Source organism: Chaetodon auriga, chromosome 15, assembly GCF_051107435.1.
Source record: "Chaetodon auriga isolate fChaAug3 chromosome 15, fChaAug3.hap1, whole genome shotgun sequence".
Classification (NCBI taxonomy): Eukaryota; Metazoa; Chordata; class Actinopteri; order Chaetodontiformes; family Chaetodontidae; genus Chaetodon; species Chaetodon auriga.
The window spans coordinates 23,804,785-23,825,334 of record NC_135088.1 but is presented as its reverse complement, the minus strand read 5'-3'; the positions used below and the strand labels follow the sequence as shown (position 1 = coordinate 23,825,334).

At 39.7% G+C, this 20,550-nt stretch overlaps 1 protein-coding gene across 1 annotated transcript in view; it reads right to left on the bottom strand.

Annotated features, from left to right (window-relative positions):
* The window catches only part of jam3b (junctional adhesion molecule 3b), a 34,873-nt gene extending 27,056 nt beyond the window's left edge, over positions 1-7,817 (bottom strand). Inside the window, exon 1 of the mRNA XM_076750915.1 lies at positions 7,746-7,817. Within this exon, the coding sequence (XP_076607030.1) occupies positions 7,746-7,794 (49 nt within the window). The 5' untranslated portion in view covers positions 7,795-7,817. The remainder of the gene's footprint in view (positions 1-7,745) is intronic.
* Positions 7,818-20,550: the final 12,733 nt, after the last annotated feature.

Genomic DNA, 20,550 nt, shown 5'->3' with positions numbered 1-20,550 from the left:
AGACAGGAAAACAGTCCATCAACTAACCACCAGTAAAATGGAAAATTGTTGTTTTTACATGTGTTTTTCTATAGATTAAACAAACTTGACATAACATTCTCACTAGTGTAGTCAGTTTTGAGGTGCTATTTTGGTGGACTTTGTTACCTTGAGACAGAGCCAGGTTACCTGTATGTATGGCTGCTAGCTGTACTTCATTTACTGTGTAGCAGACAGTAATGAAAGTGGTATCAATCTAGTTCTCTGTCTGAAAGTTTTATATATATATATATATACACACACACACACACACACACATACACACACACACACACACACACACACACACACACATATATATATATATATGTGTGTGTATATATACACACACACACACACACACACACACACACACACACACATACATATATACACACACGTATGTATATATCTTGTGACTTGTCACAAATAGTCAAAGTGACATTTGGACTCCATTAGGTTGGAAATACTCAAGTATCAATCTCTGGAGCACACTAAGGCAGTTGCAGCACAATCATTTGAACCAAAATCTAATTTGTGATTTATTTTCATAGTCAGCAGTGTCCTATATTATTTTAAGCTGAACTTGAGATGGTGTTAAGAAGGACTGCAGATGATTTGATGCTGAGCTTTTACCTCATTTAACCTCAATAGTATATGTCTAACTGAATTGAAAAAACTACTAAGCCAATACAGGGCCAGCAAGAAACATTTTACAGAAAAATCCACTGCATTACCATTATTACTCTTTCTCACTCACACACACACACACACACACACACACACACACACACACACACAAGCACGCAGACATGCACGCACACACATGCAAGTTAACCATCACTAATAACTAATTTGGATGAGCACCAAGATTTCTGTGTCATGTCTTACCCCAAGCACTCTGAAATCCCCTCTCTGCAGACTGTCCTGCCAATTACAGAGCTACTGAGTCCCTCTTTTCAGAGACGAAGACTAAAATCAATCTTTGACATGGATTTCTAATCACTAAGAAACTGATTAGTTTGTCCTTTTCAATTAGGGGGGTGTTCAGATAGATTTCAGAACTTGGTTGCCAGTCATAAGCTATGGTCAGTGCTTGCTGAGTCTGAAAATGGCAGGCTTGTCAGCACATAAAAAATAATTTCCTCATTTATTTATTTTTAAGTTGAGAGCATCAAGGTCTAGGTCTTGCTCACTGACCAAGCCCCATCTATCATTTCTCTGCTGTGCTGTTTTGAACCCATTTTGTGCTGCCTTCCAGAGGATGCCAGTAACTCACATGAAGTCCTCTCTGACATTTAGTGTCTCTGGTCAACTGGCCGGATTAACCCCGAACCATTAGCATGAAGCCCTGTCAAACAGCCTTGTTTCAAACATGGACATCCGAGCATGTGCCGGTAATTATTTGACAACCTATTGTTTGTTACTTTGATGGCTACTTGTCAGACAGGTGCAACCACACCTCCACAGCAGCATGCTGCAGGCCTAACATGAACCTGGAAGTGGTGGATGGAGGTGTGGAAACCCCTTAATTACAGGCTACCAGATGTAAGAAAAGGAAATGAGCTTCAAGCACAACTGCTCCTGATTAACAGAGGGAGTTCTTGTGCTAATAATATCTAGTGGTATTCTCGTCTAATTTGCAGCATTGCTATGGACTGCAGGTACATGTTCACAGATGAATTCTCCATACACTGCAGTCTGTCTTTTATTACTCCAAAACACTACAAAGTGAAAAATTACTATTTTGAAATTGTAATCCGAACCCCCCCATCATCGTCCACAGGAAATGACAGAGGCCAGGAAAGTCCCAAAAAATCTGACTCACAACAGCCAGAAGTCTTTTTCTTAAGCTTCCTCAACCTGGACTGGGAGGCAGGACTTTATGTTGGACATCTTTGGCAGCTGTAGGTGGAGAGCTGGGGTCTTGTGTCCAAGGTCTCCAGTTGTGTGTTTGTGATCAGTTCCCATGATATCTACTTATTATCATGGCCATCACGTTTCATCAGTTGAATTCAATTTTACTTGTTCATTGTACCCCCCCCCCCCCCCAAAAAAAAGAATTCAGCAAAACAAAATTCCCCAGATCTAATGATACACCATCCAAAAAGCTTCTGCACTTTCCCTTTGCCAAGAAACGTCTTTAAAGTCCTTTTAGTCAACATCCTGAAGTCTCCCTGCTTTATTTCTTTTCATTGCTGTGACTCTGTCAACTCCAAGGAAACCTGAAAGCCTGTCTGCTGTCCCAACCCATTCAAAATGCGGCAGCAAAGCTTTTAGCCTGACACGGCCACCTTTAGAGCTGATTTTAATATTTTAGTTTGATATTCAGGCTCACCTAGATCTGGTTCCTGCCATTAATCCTTCAAAAAAGCGTGTGCTTTAATAATAATTAAATAATAATTTAATAAAGCAAGAGAATGTGACCTGTTGTCAGGCTGAGCTGTAATGTTATTTTTTTTCCATTGTTGTAGTTATCATCATTCACATTTAAAGATAAAAGGTTTTCTGGAATGAAAAGTAACAAAAAAAACTGAGGGAGTTGTTTGAAATATTGTTATGCTAAATTTGTAAGTTCCTATATAAATTTTGTCCACAATATTTATCACAATAGATGCTTTTAATGGCGGACCCAGTGGTTTGGAATGAACTCTGATCGAACACCTGAGGTGGTCAGATGACTCTGCCTTGTAGCTATTTTTAGACAGTAATTGCCCTTTTGTTACAGCCTGGTAAACAAAAGATGAATCCAGAGCGATTATCTGGTTATGACTCTCAGCGGGAGCGCAGCCTCAAGCTTTTTCCTTTCAGAGCAACAGCAGCTCAGCGACATGTAGTTCATTGGCTCTGCCATGTCATTAATGAAACTGCTAATTATTTCACTAAGCTGACAGTGTCCCAATGTTTGATCGATGGTGGTCTCTTTCGACCTATTGATGTACTCCGGCGGTATCCAGCGAACACACAAGCAGGAGAACTGCTATGGCACTTCCTCCCTCCAGGGACCATGTGACCACAGATAAAGATCATCAAACAGGAAACCTCACTTGCTTTTCTAAGCTCAGGCAGCCAGTACAGAGGCATCTTGGAGATAATCCTGTTGACCTGGAGCAGCCAAAATATCAAACAGTAATGTCTTGTCAAAACAAACAACCACTTAACTCTTCTTTTGAGGAAGAGCCATCATTTCCAAAAGCTCATTACCCTAAAAAGGATGACAATTAGCTTCTTTTTCTCATAAATCCCTCTCTTGTCTGGGTCTCTGACTGTAAATCTATCAATAAAACCTTAGAAGAAACGTTCTTTTTCCACACCAACACCGTTATAATATTTTCATATGGAGTTTTTGGCCAGTATGTACAGCCTGGAGGCTGGTTCTAGTTTATGACTGATGGTCCTTTCACATGGCAGTCTTATTGACATTTGAAGCACGCACATGCCATTGCCATTTCTGGAACATGAGCACGTTAGTGTTTGCCTTTTAACCTCAGCATCTGCTGAAGCTTACTGCAAGGGAAAAAATGATAAAAGCAGGACAGGGAGCTGAATCCTTCTCTGTGTCAGGTTAAAATGAATTTCTGTCTCAGGAGATGTATTGTCACACCCAGCTTGTTTTCTGAACGCCTTCAACTAGCAACACTGCTGAGCTTTCTTCACAACTCCCCCTTTTTGCTCTGACCTCAGCCAACTCATCAACAGGGGTCCCTTTTATCTCTTAGGAAAACAGGTGGTTATGATTGTTAGTCAGTGCACATATGATGGGAAGGTTTCTGCCTCCATGTGTTTTCTATTTGGAATGCTGCATTTGCTAACACGCACACTCAGGTTTGGGAGGGACGCAGCAGATATTTCTGGTTACGCCTGCGATGCTGCTCAAAACACCACCACCCACGCCTGCTCAGCTGTTTCGGGTCATTCCACAGTAAGGGCCATGTGCCACTTTGACTTTATCCCATGGAGGGACTGTTGTTGCACAGATATCCACATGGCCGGCTGCACTGATTTAAAAATATCATTAGAAAATTGTCTGATTTTGTAAAAGTAATTATACAACTCTCAGTTAGGCAATAAGCACTAACAAACCCATAGTAACTGCAGAATTCCTTCTTGCTGTTTCATCTGAGCTGAGATCAAAATGACAACTATGGTAAATGTGTTGCCACTGACACCTCTCACTCTGAGAGGTGCCTGCAGAGAAAAACTCCTGACTTGAAACAAACAATTGCTCAGTAGCAAGGGACTCCTTTCTGTTTGTGTGTCCCTGTTTTACTCTGCCATTTACTGTCTCTGCAGTAAAATGTCAGACTTTATGTGACTTGCCCACAGGGGCCGTACATGCCGTTCAGAGAGTGCTCCAAACATTTGCTCACAAGCTTTGGATGGGTAGGGAAACATCTGACAACATGCATCTCCTAGGGGAACCAAAATCCACACTTATCTTTGGGCGCACTGACTCCTGCCATGCCAAACGGCTATGCCACATATGCCAAACAATGAGAAAAGTGCAGACACTTTGCTGATGTGTACACAAATGTTCTAAGAGTGTGCTGGGTGATGTCACATGATGAGCACCCCAGTTATGTGTGGGTTAGCCGATCTTCAAAGCTCTCTGGGTGATGCAATGACTTATCAGCAGAGAACACAGGGGAGGCTAAACAACAATCTAGTGGACAGCTTTCTCCCTTATCTTATCCATTCAGATAAAGAGAGGACTCCAACTGGATTATGCTGACAGCCATGAATGAAAACAAAGATAAGGTCAAGTTATAAAAATGACAACTGCACAGTAAGAAAAATCCATTTCAAAAACTGAGCAACTGTGAAAGCTGATTGATTGAGTCTAAATCAATATTTGCATTCTTTCAGTCTCCCTTTCAGGTATGAATTGTGAATGATAAGGTTTTCACAACTGCTTTTTTTGTTGATTGAAACAATTTCAAAAATGCAGCAATAAGGCCAGAGATGTATAGATTTCCACAGATGTTTCTTGTAACAGCCAAAGCAGTGATCTCAAAGTTTATATTTGCTCATTACTAATCCACTTTGAGCATCTTCCAAGCTCCCACATATCTTGGCCATGCTCTTGGCAGGAGGGTCCTGTCAGATGTCCTCTTAAAGTGCGTACCACTTTCTTTGAAATATTTTAAGTGAAATGGCTCAGGTGAAGCCAACAATGGAAAATTTCAACGCATTCCATTAGATCAGAACGGAAAGTCTGCGGTAAGCATGTGGACTTAAAATAACAATGGCCCTCATCTTTCGCTCTGCTGACAGATGACTGGGCTGATATTTGCAGCTATGTTCAGCCATGCTGGGTTTAGCCTTCACTTGGAATGGCTTGGGTTGTGTGGCCATTACGATGATAGCTACCCAAAGAATGTCATGAATTGAAAATAACAAGCACATCTCACAGACAAAGAAACAAGTGTGACCCACAGTACAAGAAGTGAAGCAAACAACACGCTCATTGCTCTTTGAATTTCTTACTTGCTTTGTAAAACACGAAAAACTGAATTTGGAGTGGAGCTTTTCCAAAATACAAGAAGCATTCTAATTACAGTCAGTGCCTATTAGCAATCAGTGCCTATCAGTACCAAGTAAAAATTCATAACACAGCCTGCAGCCAGCTTTAGTCCAGCCAGATTTGTCCTGTATCTAAAGACAGTGGTGATGCTGGCTAAGAGCCAGTCAGCCACATGGTTAAGCCCTGACCCGGCAAGACAAAAGAAATTTTTAAATCTACACCAGCTCCCTGCCCCCATGACAATGTCAGTTCTGTTGCAAGCATGCCCTGTCACAGATTTACTCATGGTAACATCATTACGAGTACTGACTTTGAAATGTATCACTTGAAAAGAAAAAAAATTAAAATGAGCACACAGCCTGGAGGTATGTCAAGAGAGATGGTGTTGATAGTACAGCAACAGATTTCAAACAAGCTGCATTACTATTCCTAATTAAAGCAAGAGAATAAGCCAATTCACACACTTGCGAGATCACAGGAGGTTCTTATGTCTGTAGTTCCCTTTGATCTGTATGTCTGTCCCCTCACACCTTGCTCAATCTATGTCCAATGGGAAATGGGAGAAAAACAAATGCCACATTTCATGGAAAACTGTCCAGGTGAAATTATTATTGAAGCACGGTTACTCACGCACAAACAGAAAACGAGTACAAAGTTTGTAAATGTATTTGTAGAATTTTTATTTTAAGTAAGATGTTTCTCAGTCACATTTGTAAAACCAAATTTCTTCAATTTCAAAACGATGATTACACAAAGCTGAGTTTTTAAATTTCCTAAACTAAAGCAGGACTTCAGATCATGAAATCTTTGGCCAGGCAGAGAATATATGTATCTGAGGGATGTAATGAAGGTATGAATAATTTCCCATTCTTCTTAACTTAAACCAAATCGGCATACATTTACAGTATGTATACTGCAGCTCTACACGGTCCTGACTTTAAAAAAAAAAAAGAAAGAAAAAAAAAAGCAGCAGAGCAGCTGAAAGCATGTCAGGCTCGCAGTAAATAAAAGAGGAGTAAAATAATCTTGACTGATCTACAAATGTCTTGATAACACAGCAACAAGTGGCGCATCGTTCTTCCGTTCCAAATACTCAATACGGTGTCAATACGGCGGAGTAAATATTGAGTCTTAACCACATGTAGCTGCACATAAATAATAATAATTTAGCTTTGCAGTCCCTTCAAATATCGTCTAAACATGTCAATATGTTGACATTAAAAGCATGAAACCGGCTTTTCGACTTCTGCGGTCATATTTAAATGCACTCCAACGCTCTTCCAGGTGAGCGTCTATAGCCTCTTGCAAAAGGACTGGAAAAGTGGGGATATGGGGTCTTAAACGGTGATTCACTGAAACGAATCGATTTTCCGATGGCTGTTTCTGTTTACCAGCTCAGCTCTGGTGCGGTTGGAGGGGTCCAGCAGAAGCAGGAGGAGGAGGGGTGGAGGACACTCACTGGCCTGGCTGGCTCCTCCCGCGGACAGCGAGCTTTATTCCGCCGCAGGAAAAACCGTTATCTCGCATCACTACTTCCAACATCCCGGCCATCACCACGGCTCCAAACCCATGTTAAATAGTTAACAGCACCAGCTACGAAGCTGCCTTAATTCATATTTAATTCGCAAACACGAAGTCTCTCCCCGAACTTGAGGCTGAAACTTTTTCAGAGTGAGGACAGAAAACGTGGTGGCTGAGCCAGACTCTGAAATGTGCCGCTGGTTGAACTGATGCAAGAGCGGCGCATTTCGCTCAGTTAGTGCTGCCGTGTTCATCTGTGACTGGAGCCTGACACGTTCTTCTTTTACCTACAGCTGTAGTTCTCCCATGAAAACAGTGAAGGAGAGTGAGCGATGGATTTCACAAACAATAGCTGCTTAAAACCATCGCTCGACTCGTACATTTGCCAGTCATGTTGACAGTAAATTGTATCAAAAATGGCGACTACATTTGTCATTTCGTTCACAGAATTAATAACTATATTTGCTTGGCGTCGGAGACACTGCTGTGGCTGTCAGTCTGGCTTGACTTTAACGTTAGTTGCGTTCAGATAGGGTTACTTCTGTGGCACTATCTATTTTTTGCCTCACGCTGGTGTAAAATCGCGACCAAACAGATGGAGAAGTAAATAGCATTTGGCGGTCACGTTCCTCGGAGAGAAAAGGGGGAAATGAAAGCCATTTAGCATGATTTTTGTACTTACAGTGAGTTGAGAGGAGAGTCAGGAGGCAAGCCAGACGTGTTTTCGCCATCTTGAAGTCGATGTAATGCTCCGTTTGACTGGCCGTACATGCGCAAAGTAGCCTAAAGAGCTTTGGTGTGGATGGAGAGGGAGAGGGAGAGAGAGAGACAGACCTAGGCAGACACGGGGGTGGGGGGCTGCTGGCTAGCGGTGGGAGGGCATGTATTATATTAGGTTTCCATAGCTACCGAAAGCATCACTCACACAGACAAGAATTTATAGTTGACACAATGTGGGAGGCTTTTACTACTGTGGCCTTACACTGTAGGTAGGCAGCAGCTGGGAGCACAGATAGGAAAGCACCAGGCTCGTCTTTTATGTGTTGGAAGAGAGATGAGGACTAAGTATATTTAACAGATCACATTCCCACTTTTTCTTATTAACACGAAAGGAAGCTAAAGTGTCAAGAGGCAATGTCACAGTTATTATAAGCTATACTGAAGTGAAAACCATTGGCGATAAAAACTGTTAGGTACAATAGTTTAACTAGAAATCCACTGATGAGTATGGCTGACACATTCCTGAATGATCATTGAAGGGATGGTCTGGGGATCTTGCACAGAAAATAATAAAATTTAAAAATGATTACACTTGCCATGCATCTTAGGCTATTTGAACTTTCATAGAAATGCATGATTTGTTAAAAGTTGGGTCTGGCAGCCTGTCATTACTGTGACCAATTGCATACGGCAGGCTTTCAATAGAATATTCACTTACCATTTCTCACTGGCTATAAATCATGGGGCTGTCAAAGACTGAAGGCCTGCTCATATGTCAGTGACAGACACTACAGCCATGTCAGCCCAGAGCTCTCTTACCCTGTTCACGTGATAGAACAACCCCAGTCCTGTAAAGTCCTGTTTTTGTCAGAGTGGATATGATCTGGCCTTCAGTTCCAGTGACATGCATTGCTTACATCAAGCAGTTTTCTCCCACTGAGCCATGTTATAACTCTGTGATGACAGCTGATGGAGCCAGGAATATAAATACAAGTCCAACCATGCCTGTGACTGCTATTCAACCACTTCAAAGAGTTCCACAAAATAAGGTTATATACCTGCATCTGTGTGTTGCAGAAACACCTAATATTCTGAGCTGATTGATGTGATCAGTGTGTATCAATGCTGCATTTTATGAAAATACAAGCTGAGATGATTGTAATGCTCACTGCCTATTTCATTACTGTACTAATTACATCTAAAAATAGAACTATGTCTAATTATGCTAGCATGCATATGAATTGTATTACATAACACATGTAAATCTGTAATTCAACTGAGATTCTAATATGAATCAGGTGTAGTTATTTTCACCATACTGTTACCTTGAGGCTCTGCTCTCTAGGTTTGTAATTTTAGTTGGTATGCAGCAGTCTGAAGTGTTACAATGTTGAAAGTGACTTTTTGATCCTGAAAAAAAAAAAAAGAATAATATATAAACAACATTAGGTGCTGTTATGAACACCCTAAGAAATTTTCCATGAGCAGGCTAAACAAATATGAAATAATATGTGCAAACTAAACCATTTCAACAATGTCATTACAAAAATAAATGAATAATTATTCGATGAATGCAGTGAATGAATGTTTGCTGGAAAGTGTATGTTTCTGAAAAACATCTCATGAGCACAAACTTACCTAAAATTACAGAAACTTTGTCTCAAAGAGTAACACTCAATTAGTCATGATTCTGCCATTTTAGCGACTGTCAGGATAAAGCAGGGTTTAGCCTTTGCTGTTCCACTTCCACAGCATGCAGTTTATTTTTACTTTTTATTATTTTTTTATTTATTTGAAAGCTTAATCCTGTTGCCTGCAACAACATTTAAAATGATCATAAAACACCTACATAAAGAATCCATATCTTTTCCTGCCTTTTTGGTCATTATGCAAACACATAACAACATGGTCCTATGCACCATTGCTTTAATGTTAACACAATTTGAATGCTATTAATACTATTAATTAAAGTTGTGCTGTTCCTGCTATGTCATGTTAAAATATCTGTTGGTTAAAAGATGTATTCATATCAAAAGCGATGTGATTGAAACAGTTAATACCAACAAAACAAAAACACTGAAGATTAAACTGGAGTTTAAGATCTTTATAAAACATTATTTAATATTCACTTTACACACATATACATCCCAACGTGTGTGACATTGCAACTGTGCATCATGGAGTGCTGAGGTTTATTACTGAAACTGAACATCTGAACTGTCATTGTACCTCATAAACTTGTTGATTTATTTACTGGAACACTTCTCCGTATGACTGTGTCTGCCTGTTTACTGTCAGTTCTCTTGTCTGGCTGCCTGGGAAACCTGGAGGAAACTGTGTATCATCATGGAAGTGTTTTTTGTTTGTTTGTTTGTTTGTTTGCTTGCTTGCTTGTTTTTTTTTTTTTGCTTCTTCTCTTCATGTTGAGGCAAACAGAACTAGACCGAAGGGGTTTCATGTACTCTGCTCCCTCAGCCCATGGGGAAATGATGTAAAAGAGAGAGCTGGGCTCTCTGTGTGAGTTTAAAATTATTATTAAGGATTTCAAGGCAGATTCAATAAGAAACTGATTATTCTTTGTTTATCTTAAATCATTTTTAACTTGCTCCCCGTTCCTTTTGATGTGCTGTTGCACTTGTGCCTTGTGCATAATGACTTTTGACTTGAGCAATTACCTGTTTGTGACTTTAATTGTGTTTTTGCTCATGAATATTTATAAAAGTGTGCACAGCTGCACTGTTTGTCATGATGCTTATTTCTTGGCCAAGTCTTTCTTAAATAGTTAAAAAGGCTATGAAGATTTCTGTAATCCCAAAGAAATTACCTGGCTAAATAAAACACAACTGAGTGCAATTGTATTTCAGGGAAAAAAATTAACATCCAAACTGAAAATATGTGATTAATCAAATTTTCTGCCTTGAGTGCTTTTGGATAGCAATTTTTCCACTCTTATACTACCTATTCAGATGTAAGATTGGCCTGTGGTGGTCATAGCTCCTGCATGGTTGGTGTATATCTTTGAACGGAGACAGTTATCCATGGATCAACCAGCCAGATGATAAATTCTAATGGCATCCCAATGGACCTGAAATTCCAGTCTTTTATTGCTGTCATGCCAAGTTAATCCTGCGCTACGAAAAAGGCATAGCAGTATTTTTGGTATGACCAAATTACATTTCAGTGTACGATAAATACAGTTTATCTTTAGCGTTCTAGTGGAAAATTACTGTACAGTTACATTGCACTGTGCAGGTCAATTAGATGTAAATGTTTTTTTTGTTGCATATAAAAAAGATCTATTTCTAAAGCATGAACTCCCCCAGGTTATTGTGCAAATGAAAGATTACCAAAAGTCAAGAGACTTGTGTAGCTTGTGTAGAGAAGTGTAGCTTTTCAGAACGGCTGCTCTCACTGCTGCCAGATCCAGACATCATTGTTATCAGGTCAGGCAGCTATAGTGCTTTCTTTCGATGAGTAAGGACTGAAACTGTTTTAAAAGGCAGATTTCTGATTTCTGATGTTAGTACATGTTATGTTAGTACAGAGGTACAGCACACTCTCCATTCTTCTTCCACTGACTTCAGAAGCAAAAGAAATTGAGAAAAAACATTTACAGCCTATTTTCTAATTAAGATGATCTGTATAAACAGTCTCAATAATACCAATTACTGATTGGTAAGTCAAATAGTTAGTAAATTAAAGAACCCTATTACTTTCCTAAATGTTGCAATCTGCTTCCCATGTGTCACATGTCAGTTACACTTTGGATATTACTGTAATGTCTTCTGTCTTGGCTGTTCCTTTGATGCATGGTGAAGTAGGATGGTTCCCTTTTTTTTAACCTGTCCAGACGAGTGGCAATCACCGCTCATGCTGAATATCCAGTTTTGTTTATTCCAAACAAACTGCTGCTACTGTGGCTGTGGACAACATATCTGTCAGCTGCTAACATGTCCCTGTCCAAGGTTGTCCTTGTCCTTCCTCAGCCCTTCTCTTGTCATAAGTCCATATTGATATTTTGCCACTACAGTGTATATGGAAATTTGCATGGAAGAAACATATTTACAATCTGTTAAATCACAGAGTTGAAGCAACTTTGTCAATACATTTGATAAACCATTCTGATCCAAACTAGTATTTAGTTTGTTTGGGCGTATGTGAACACAATAATCGCACTCTGTGCAGGGCAAAAAAGCAAGCTTGTATCACCCAGAGAGGTTTGTTTACAGTCAGAATGCAATCAACCCTACGATCCGAAACATCTGGCTCACACATTGTCTGATGATTAAAAATAATCTAACCAAGTTTCCATGATGCACCATTTGAATAACAATTGTCATGCGCGTGTGTGGTTGTATGCATCCATCACAGTCAGATTCATGCTAGCAGCCCTGTGAGGCTTTACTAATAATGATAATGATAAAGCTAACATACTGATGTTTAGCAAGAATAATGTTTAATATGTTCACCATCACAGTTCAGCAAGTAAGCATGCTAAATTAAGCTAATTAGCATTAATTGGTGGCACGGTGGCAACACTGTCGCCTCACAGCAAGAAGGTCCCGGGTTCGAATCTCGCTGCGGGCACCGGGTGTGTCCTCCACCATGCTTCGGTGCCTGCTGCTCGAGGAGGGCCTTTCTGTGTGGAGTTTGCATGTTCTCCCCGTGTTCACCTGGGGTATCCTCCGTAAAAAATATACCCCCACTAAAAACATGCAAGAAGATCACCACCTGACCAATGGTGACGCAGAAGAATGGGTCCCCGGGCGCCGGTCTGGCTGCCCACCGCTCCTGGTCTGCCGCGGAGGAGGGACGACCAGGATGGGTTAAAGGCGGAAGTCAAATTTCACCTCCGTGTGCCGTGCTCGCATGTGTGTGACAAATAAAGGGGAATGTCTCCCCCCGATTCTTCTTCTTCTTCTTCTTAAATAAAAAGTACACTGTACCTACTCAACAAAGGTGGACTAAAGGAAATGTCAGAGGATCACTAACAGTCATTAGTGTACATTGTCTATGAACCATGATTTATTTATTTTTTTGTCCAAAATACTGTCCACCATTTTTACCATCTATGGTGAAACAATTCACTAGATGGGTGAAAACTTTGACCTGCTGGGGCCATAGAAGAAAGTCAACAGGACAATCAATGCTTCTACAAAATTCCATTCCATTCCATCCATTCAATAGTTGTTGAGATGTTTCAGTCTGGACCAAAGTGGACTAACTGGTTGGTTGCTGTGAGCATGGCTAAAAACCCAAAATAAAAACTTTCCTGAACTTGCTATAGGTTTAAACAGCACTAAACTAGTGCTAGTGCAAGTCATTATTCAAATAATCATGGATTAACATTAATGCAACTTTTGGTACTGCCAAAAATAACAGTCTACTACATAAATTCTAAAACTTCAATGTCAATAGTTGAGGGAGGACTATACTTAACAGTGGAGTCGTAGGAAGAAGTAGACCATGAGACATCTATCCAGCAAGGAACATAACTGCACATGTACATCTTACACTTCAGTTATCTCCATAGAACAATGATGTCATGTCCCATTGAGTGTAGACAGATACAACACAGATAAATTATGTACCAAATGCATCAAGCTTTAGTAGAACTCTGCAACACACACAAGCACAAGCATGCCCATACACACCACATTGCCTCTTTTGTTTTCATTGTGTTCCTTGTGTCTTTTGAATAATAGAAGTGCCTAGAGACTTATTGAATTCTCAGATTTACTTCCAGCACTTAGAACAACACTACCCCTTTCTCCATTCACTCAAAACTCAAACTGCTGGCACTAAGCCTACATTGTATTCACAAACATTTTTTTCCCTTCTGACGGATCTGAGCTTACTCTTTTACCATGATTGCCAAGGATCAGACAGACAGAAGGAGCAAGAGATGTTGAGCAATGCATTAGCCCAGGATTAAATAAGACAGCACAGAGGGTACGTGAGGATCATCTATTGTTTCTTTCCAACAAATAGAGTAATAATATATTGTTTTAGTACTCATTCAACCTTCATTTTAACTCGGAAATACATTGAGGTAGAGACCTCATTTACAGTGTAGCTGAGTAAAACAATAAAAAACAATAAAAACAAAAGCACTTAGACATGGAAAGAGCCAAAGAGAAAATTACATAAAACTTACAGAAAAGTGCAACAAGAAAAAGCAATAAAAACCCATTTGAAATAAAATAAGATAAGTAAAAGCAACAACAATGAATAAAAACGGTAAAAATGTAAAAACCATTAATCAAGTAAAACAGGAACACCTAGAAGCAAAATGTGATAGTTAAAGATTTAAATTGCCCTATGGATAAAAATGATGAAAGCTTTAAATGGCTCTGCATGTTATTCCACGTTGCAGGTGCGCAATATGAAAAACTGAATTTTCCAAGTTCAGTAAAAACAACTGGCAGCTGCAGCGTGATCCAATCGCTGGACCGAGTTTGATAAGAACCCACATTAGAAGAAAGCATTGAACTAATGTATGAAGCTAAAAGACAGATAAGAGCTTTATAAATAAATAAAACCCAGTGTCTTTCCCGTCTTACACTGAGAGGGGGCCACCCAACCTTAGTATACAGGTCACAGTGATGGGTGTCATAACTATCTCCAGTGATGAATCTCAAGGCCGAGTGATAAACAGAATCCAAAGACTTCAGAGTGGCAGCAGAGGCATGCATGTATAAAATATCACCATAGTCTAACACTGATAAAAAAGTTGCCTCAACAAGTATTTTTCTACAATGCAGCGGAAAGGAGAGTCTGTTTCTATACAAGAAACCAATTTTCATTCTCAAGGAAGACACCAGCTTGGAAACATGACACTTAAAGGTTAACTTTTCATCAATCCAAACACCGAGGTACTTATACTCCGTCACCCTTTCAATATTTGTACCATTCCTGGTAGAGATGATGAAGCTGTCAAGATTTTTTGATCTGGTGAACAACATGAATTTTGTTTTGTCTGCATTGAGAACCAGTTTATGATTATTGAGTGCAACTTGTACATCAGAAAAGCAGTGTTGGAGGGAATTTAAGGCAGAGTGTGCATCATTTGCAATGCAGTACAAAATGGTGTCATCTGAATATAAATGAATATTACTCCCAGTGACAACTGAGGTAATATCATTATTGTAAAGTGAGAACAAAACAGGCCCCAAAATGGAGCCTTGCGGGACACCTCTTGCTATTTGCACAAATTCAGATTTATTATCACCGATACACACACACTGCTGTCTGTCGCTAAGGTAACTCTGAAACCATTTAAAAGCTAAGTTGTCAATCCGAGACTACGATGTATTTTTAAGAGCAGTACATGATCCACTGTATCAAATGCTCTTGAGAGATCAATACAGTACAGTCAAGTTATGGAAATCTAAGCAGAATTTTCTTGCTTTTTTGCTGTTGACTTACTCAGAATAGTTATGCAATGAACAAACTGGGCTAAAATGGTACTGTAATGTGCAAAATTGCTGCATATAGGCTTGCTGTAATTGTTAAATACCAACCACTGCCATATCCGGTCTTGAAATCAAATTGTTTTCACTGTAGTTGATAGCGCTGATAATTGCACCATAGCTATAACATATTACCTTCTACTGTTGAGAAATCAATACATTAACTGTCTAATCACTATGTAACCATGATTCACTTAACACCAGGACTATGCTTTCAAAATGTTCTGCAACTCAGCATGTTTCCCCAGCACGCTGCTCTTCATATGACCTCTGACCTACATATGACACTTTGTAAAAAGAAGAACCCAAAACACTGCTTTCACACTTAAAGGCACAGGAAAAATCAAACATATATTTTTTCCTCTTACAAGTCGGGATATCAGCCATAGGGATGTCTGCCTTCTCTCAAATATAATGGAATTATTTGTTATTCAGCTCATACTGCTCAAAGTACCAAAAAATCCATTTGAGAGGCACCCACCAGCCATATCATTGCACAGAAGGAAACATGCATCTATTCCCCTAACCCTAGTCTAACATTACCAGTTTAAAGCTAACCGATACTGCTAACCAATGCTACAGCTTAACAGAAGAGGATGCCATTCATGTTTACGTTCTGTCATGAGCACAAGCCTCTTGTCCGTTAGTAGATTTTCCTCTCAGGATGAATTCTAATAGCTTTGGTGATCCTTTATGTAGCATCATCATCCAGGTATCACTTGGTGTATATCACTGTGTGTGTAAATTTATTGTCACTTGTTTCTTTAGTATATGTGAGGAGATAAAGACAAAGTATTTCTTTCTAAATGAACTTCCAGCTATCTGCTTTTGCTCATGATTACCTTGAGGTGCACCATGCTTTGTCAGTACTATTAACTGTGACTCTGTGGTGTCCTTGTTGCAGCCAAGCCCACACACACGTGTACCACCATACTGCACACAAACAAAGCCTTCTGCTGCTCTCTCACCCCAGGCGAGCCATTTGTTTCTCCTCTCACACTAGCCTACATCTCATGTCTCCATTTCGAAGTTCCCACAGTTCCCAAACACACTGAAATATTGTAAATGGAATCACAGTTTGGATGTGCAGCTTTTCAAATACCAGATGGACACATTGGCCCATTCACAGGGAGAGGAAGAGAAATCCTCTCAGCTTGCTTGGCTTGAATAAGAGTCAACATTCACCAGCACTGTTAGTATCTGCAGCAAACATTTATGTTTCCAGAAGATGGTCGGGGCTAAGGAGTCATCCTCAGGTCATCATCTTAGTGCCTTCATGAGCATATTTCATTGAATTTTAATCATACAAAAGCTGAAATACAAAAAAACTTTTATTCAAATGGAAAGTCTATGAACACTTTTATCAACATCAACACAGCACTTACAGCACTTAGATTAAGGTCAGGGAAAGATTGTGGTTTTGTGTCTTAAATCCCTGTGAACCACCATGATTGAAGACCTTGGCTGTATTCAGAACCACCAAAAGTCAGCTAAACTCTCCCTGCCTTGTCTCCCTGATGTTCCTTCGTCTGCCATTCTTCATCAGCCGCCTGGATCAAGTTCCACTGAATTTCATTTTCTGAACATCTATACTGTTACTAATAAACTGCTTGCGCTGATCTCTGTGTTCTACTTTTGGGTCCTACAAGCTCACCCATTATGATACTGCCACTACTGTGCAGCATCCCCTTATGCTCTAAAAAATGAGAAATTATTAATGTAGATTTTCACCTGAAAGATGGGTAACATCTATTGGGTGATTGGAAGGAACCAGATTCACCAGTGTTTGGTTGCATTACTTCACTGCAAATGTAATGTGATTTGGAGCTCATCCTCCTGGTATTTCTGCTGCTCTGGAAGTGTAATGTTATCCCTGTTATCATTGCTTCAATCAAACTGGGTGCCTTTTCATAAAACTTGTTGACTGATGGTATTTTTGTTTGTGTTAATGTTCATGCTGGTTTGATCATATTGTGAACATTTCCCCTGTGGCAATAGCTGCATAATTGCAGTAAAATATGTAAAAAAAAAAAAAAATTAATGTAATGACAGAATAATAGCTGAGAATCTTTCCATTGTGAGCCTGGCTTGTCTGCTGTCTTGGCTGTGGTCTGTATGACTGTGGGGTAAGCAGGGTCTATGAGTGAGACTAGCTGGCTGGCAGGTACTTAAGGAGCTTCTCAACTCCAAAAAAGTTTTTCAATTTGTCATCAGTCAATAAAATCAGTAAAACTGCCAATATTCCAAATCTACATGGTTGATTTCTTGCCTCAAAAATGGTGAGAAGTGAATTCAGTGATGAAATAGCAAATGAAAATGGTAAAAGACAAAACAAAACAACAACCTTCCCATTATTGGCTAGTTGTAACGACTGCTCCAGTGCTTTACATTATGGGACACATTAGGCGAGGTAGACTGGTCCAATGCATACTGGAGAGTTTTGCTGACGATATCCGGGTATTTTCGGCATACTGCAGATTAAATGTATAGTCAGTATAATTTTTTCTGATATATTCAGTATCAACATTTTGTGACACATCAACAACATTCAAATGCATTACTTTTCTTTCAAAATGTATTTTTTTATTATCAATTAGTTGTAAAACTATTTAGTAGGTTGTACATACACAAGAGACTCTTTTTACAACAGACAATATTTAGGAAAACCATTGGTGTAAAAAAGAACATTAAGAATAGCTTCATTCCATTAAGTACCAGTAAACCATGTCAGTGAGTGAGCATGCACAATATCAGTGGCCTGGAAATGACTCACCTAAATGGAATGCAGACAACATTAATGTTATTGATTCCATCTGTGCTTTTCCTCAAAGTAACTGTTGAAAAGGGTCTATACATGTTGGCATCAGGTTTTGCAAATTCTAAAACAGCTCTAAGAGTAGTGAATTGTCATGACATTAAACGCATGTTGTCAGCTTTAACCTTTCTCCCATTGCGACTCACTTATCTGGAGTGTGCATCCATTTAGTGGTCCTTGTAAAAATAACTGATAGCGTCTCTACAGAAGCATTGCAAGCATTGTATCGATAAGCAAAGTGGAGGGGGGCGGTTGAGACAGTCATACATGCCTGTAAAGTCTAGCCCTCATTGATTGGTTCAGCAAAGCCATTGCAGTGCTAATAAAGGGGCAGACGAAAGCACTGGCTGTCAAAGCCCTATGGACTTTGCTGATCCAGCTCCTCACATGACCACATAGCCCCCTGATTGATAAAGTTTCAGCGGCTGAGTGATTCACTCATATGTTCGCTCAGGCTGATGTACTTTCACATGATGCAGCCTCATTCCATCTCTCACGGCCTTAGTATAGTGTATGATGTGTATACTCCATGGTCCCACACAACCTGTGCCAGTCAATGAACTGAATGGTCAAACTCATTTTCTAAGTGTTTGGCTCACTGCTCTGGCTCTGGAAGCATACTGTCATTTTTGCACCACACATTAATTCTTCAGGACTTTTTGCACTCAGCAAGCATATTTTCATGAAAAATGAAACCTTTTCTCTAGGTTTATGCCTGAGGGAGTGAAGTTGTCAGTTATCCAGGCATGTGTCTGCCAGATCTCAATTTCATTTAATTTATTGCTTCTCTTGTGGTTTGTTGGAGCTTGTGTTGCAAGGTGTAATGAAAAATTGATAGTTGTACATATTATCATGTGTCTCGTTTTCCTACTTGTATTGTGCCATGATGTTTTGAAGTAATTTGACTAAAGGCAGGCCCAGACAGGCAGAGCCACTTGAGTGGTTTCAGCTCACAAGAAACCAGGAGGAGAGACACAACAGGTGAAAACATTCAGCTCCATGGAAAAATGTTCGTGTTCAATGTTTGGCTAAGCTTGAGGGGCAGGATGACAGCAGAAAGCATGAAACATTCTATTAAGGTGTCTGTGCAGTGGAAGCTCCCCAAAATGGGACTGTTGAAAAAATTCTTATGAAACTGCAAAGCAGACCACATAAAAACTTTGAAAGTTAATTTTTTTCACATTGTGATGTAACTCTTTGTTTACAACACTGAATATATTAATTAAGTATTTCGAAATGGGTGACAAAACAAAGACTCTATAGCCATGCTGTTGATGGCTCTATGAGGCTGTACTTGGGCACAGCGGTGCTTTGAGCTAAATGCTAACATCAACATGTTAACTTGCTCACAATGACAGCGCTAACATACAAATGTTTAGCAGGTGGTGTTTGTTACTCACCAACTTAGCTTAGTGAGTTGGTATGCTAACATTTAGTAATTAGTGCTGAAGTGAACTCAAAGTAACAATGTCATTCTTATGAGCTGAGGCTAATCAGCTGTAGCCATCGCCCATTAGACTTATATTTTAAACCAAAATAATGGACTGATTGCCAATTTTAGTGAGGTTTTTGATAAAGTTATTGCAATTCATCCTGAATGTATGTACCAAATTCACCAAATGTTGAGATGTTTCAGTGTGTTGCTGTTAAACACTCAAGCTCAGTTGTGTTAAGATGTGGAGTGAAGGTCACAACATATACATATAATGGCTAATGTGGGCTGATTCTCACCTTTGTCAGGATGTTATTTTTAGCTGTATGTGTTATCAGCAGTCATACAGCTCACCTCATATGCCTACAATGAGTTTTACATTTTTTTGACAACACCACAATCACCTGTTCCATTTTTAATTCAACCCATTTTGCCTAGGAACATAGGAAACAACTGGCACAAACAACCATTACCGAAAAACATAGCTGTGCACTGAGTGAGACTGACTAATAGCAAAAATAATTGGCTTTACTTTGAAAAATGAGTAGTAGCAAAAAGAAAAAAAAAACACCCAATCTGTCATATGAAAATGTTAAATGGTCAATATATAATATATTTCCCCTGCTCTTGATGGTAGAGGTATTCCTGTGCTCAGCCTTTTCCCCTCTGGTCCCAGGTGTTTGATCTGGGTCACTGCATCAGTGTGTGCAGCTCAGCATGTCTGTCTACAGAGCCAAGACATTTGTTTGACCAGCAAACGAGACATGGATTCAGAGTCTGAACTGAACATCTCTGTACTGCAAGGTCACATCTCTGCTGAAAGGTATAATTCCTATAATCAATCAAATTAATCTGCCAGTGCACCCTCTGACTTGTCGTTTTACAGATTTGTCATGTTGTCTCATGACAGAAATGAAGACAGAAAAGAAGACAAGCCTAATGCAATAAAAGCACTGGATCCGTCCCGTCAGTGGTTTTGCTCATTACATTGCAGCGGCTGGCCAATTTGAGAATGATGGAGGCTTTTGCTATTTTGAGGTCCTTATCA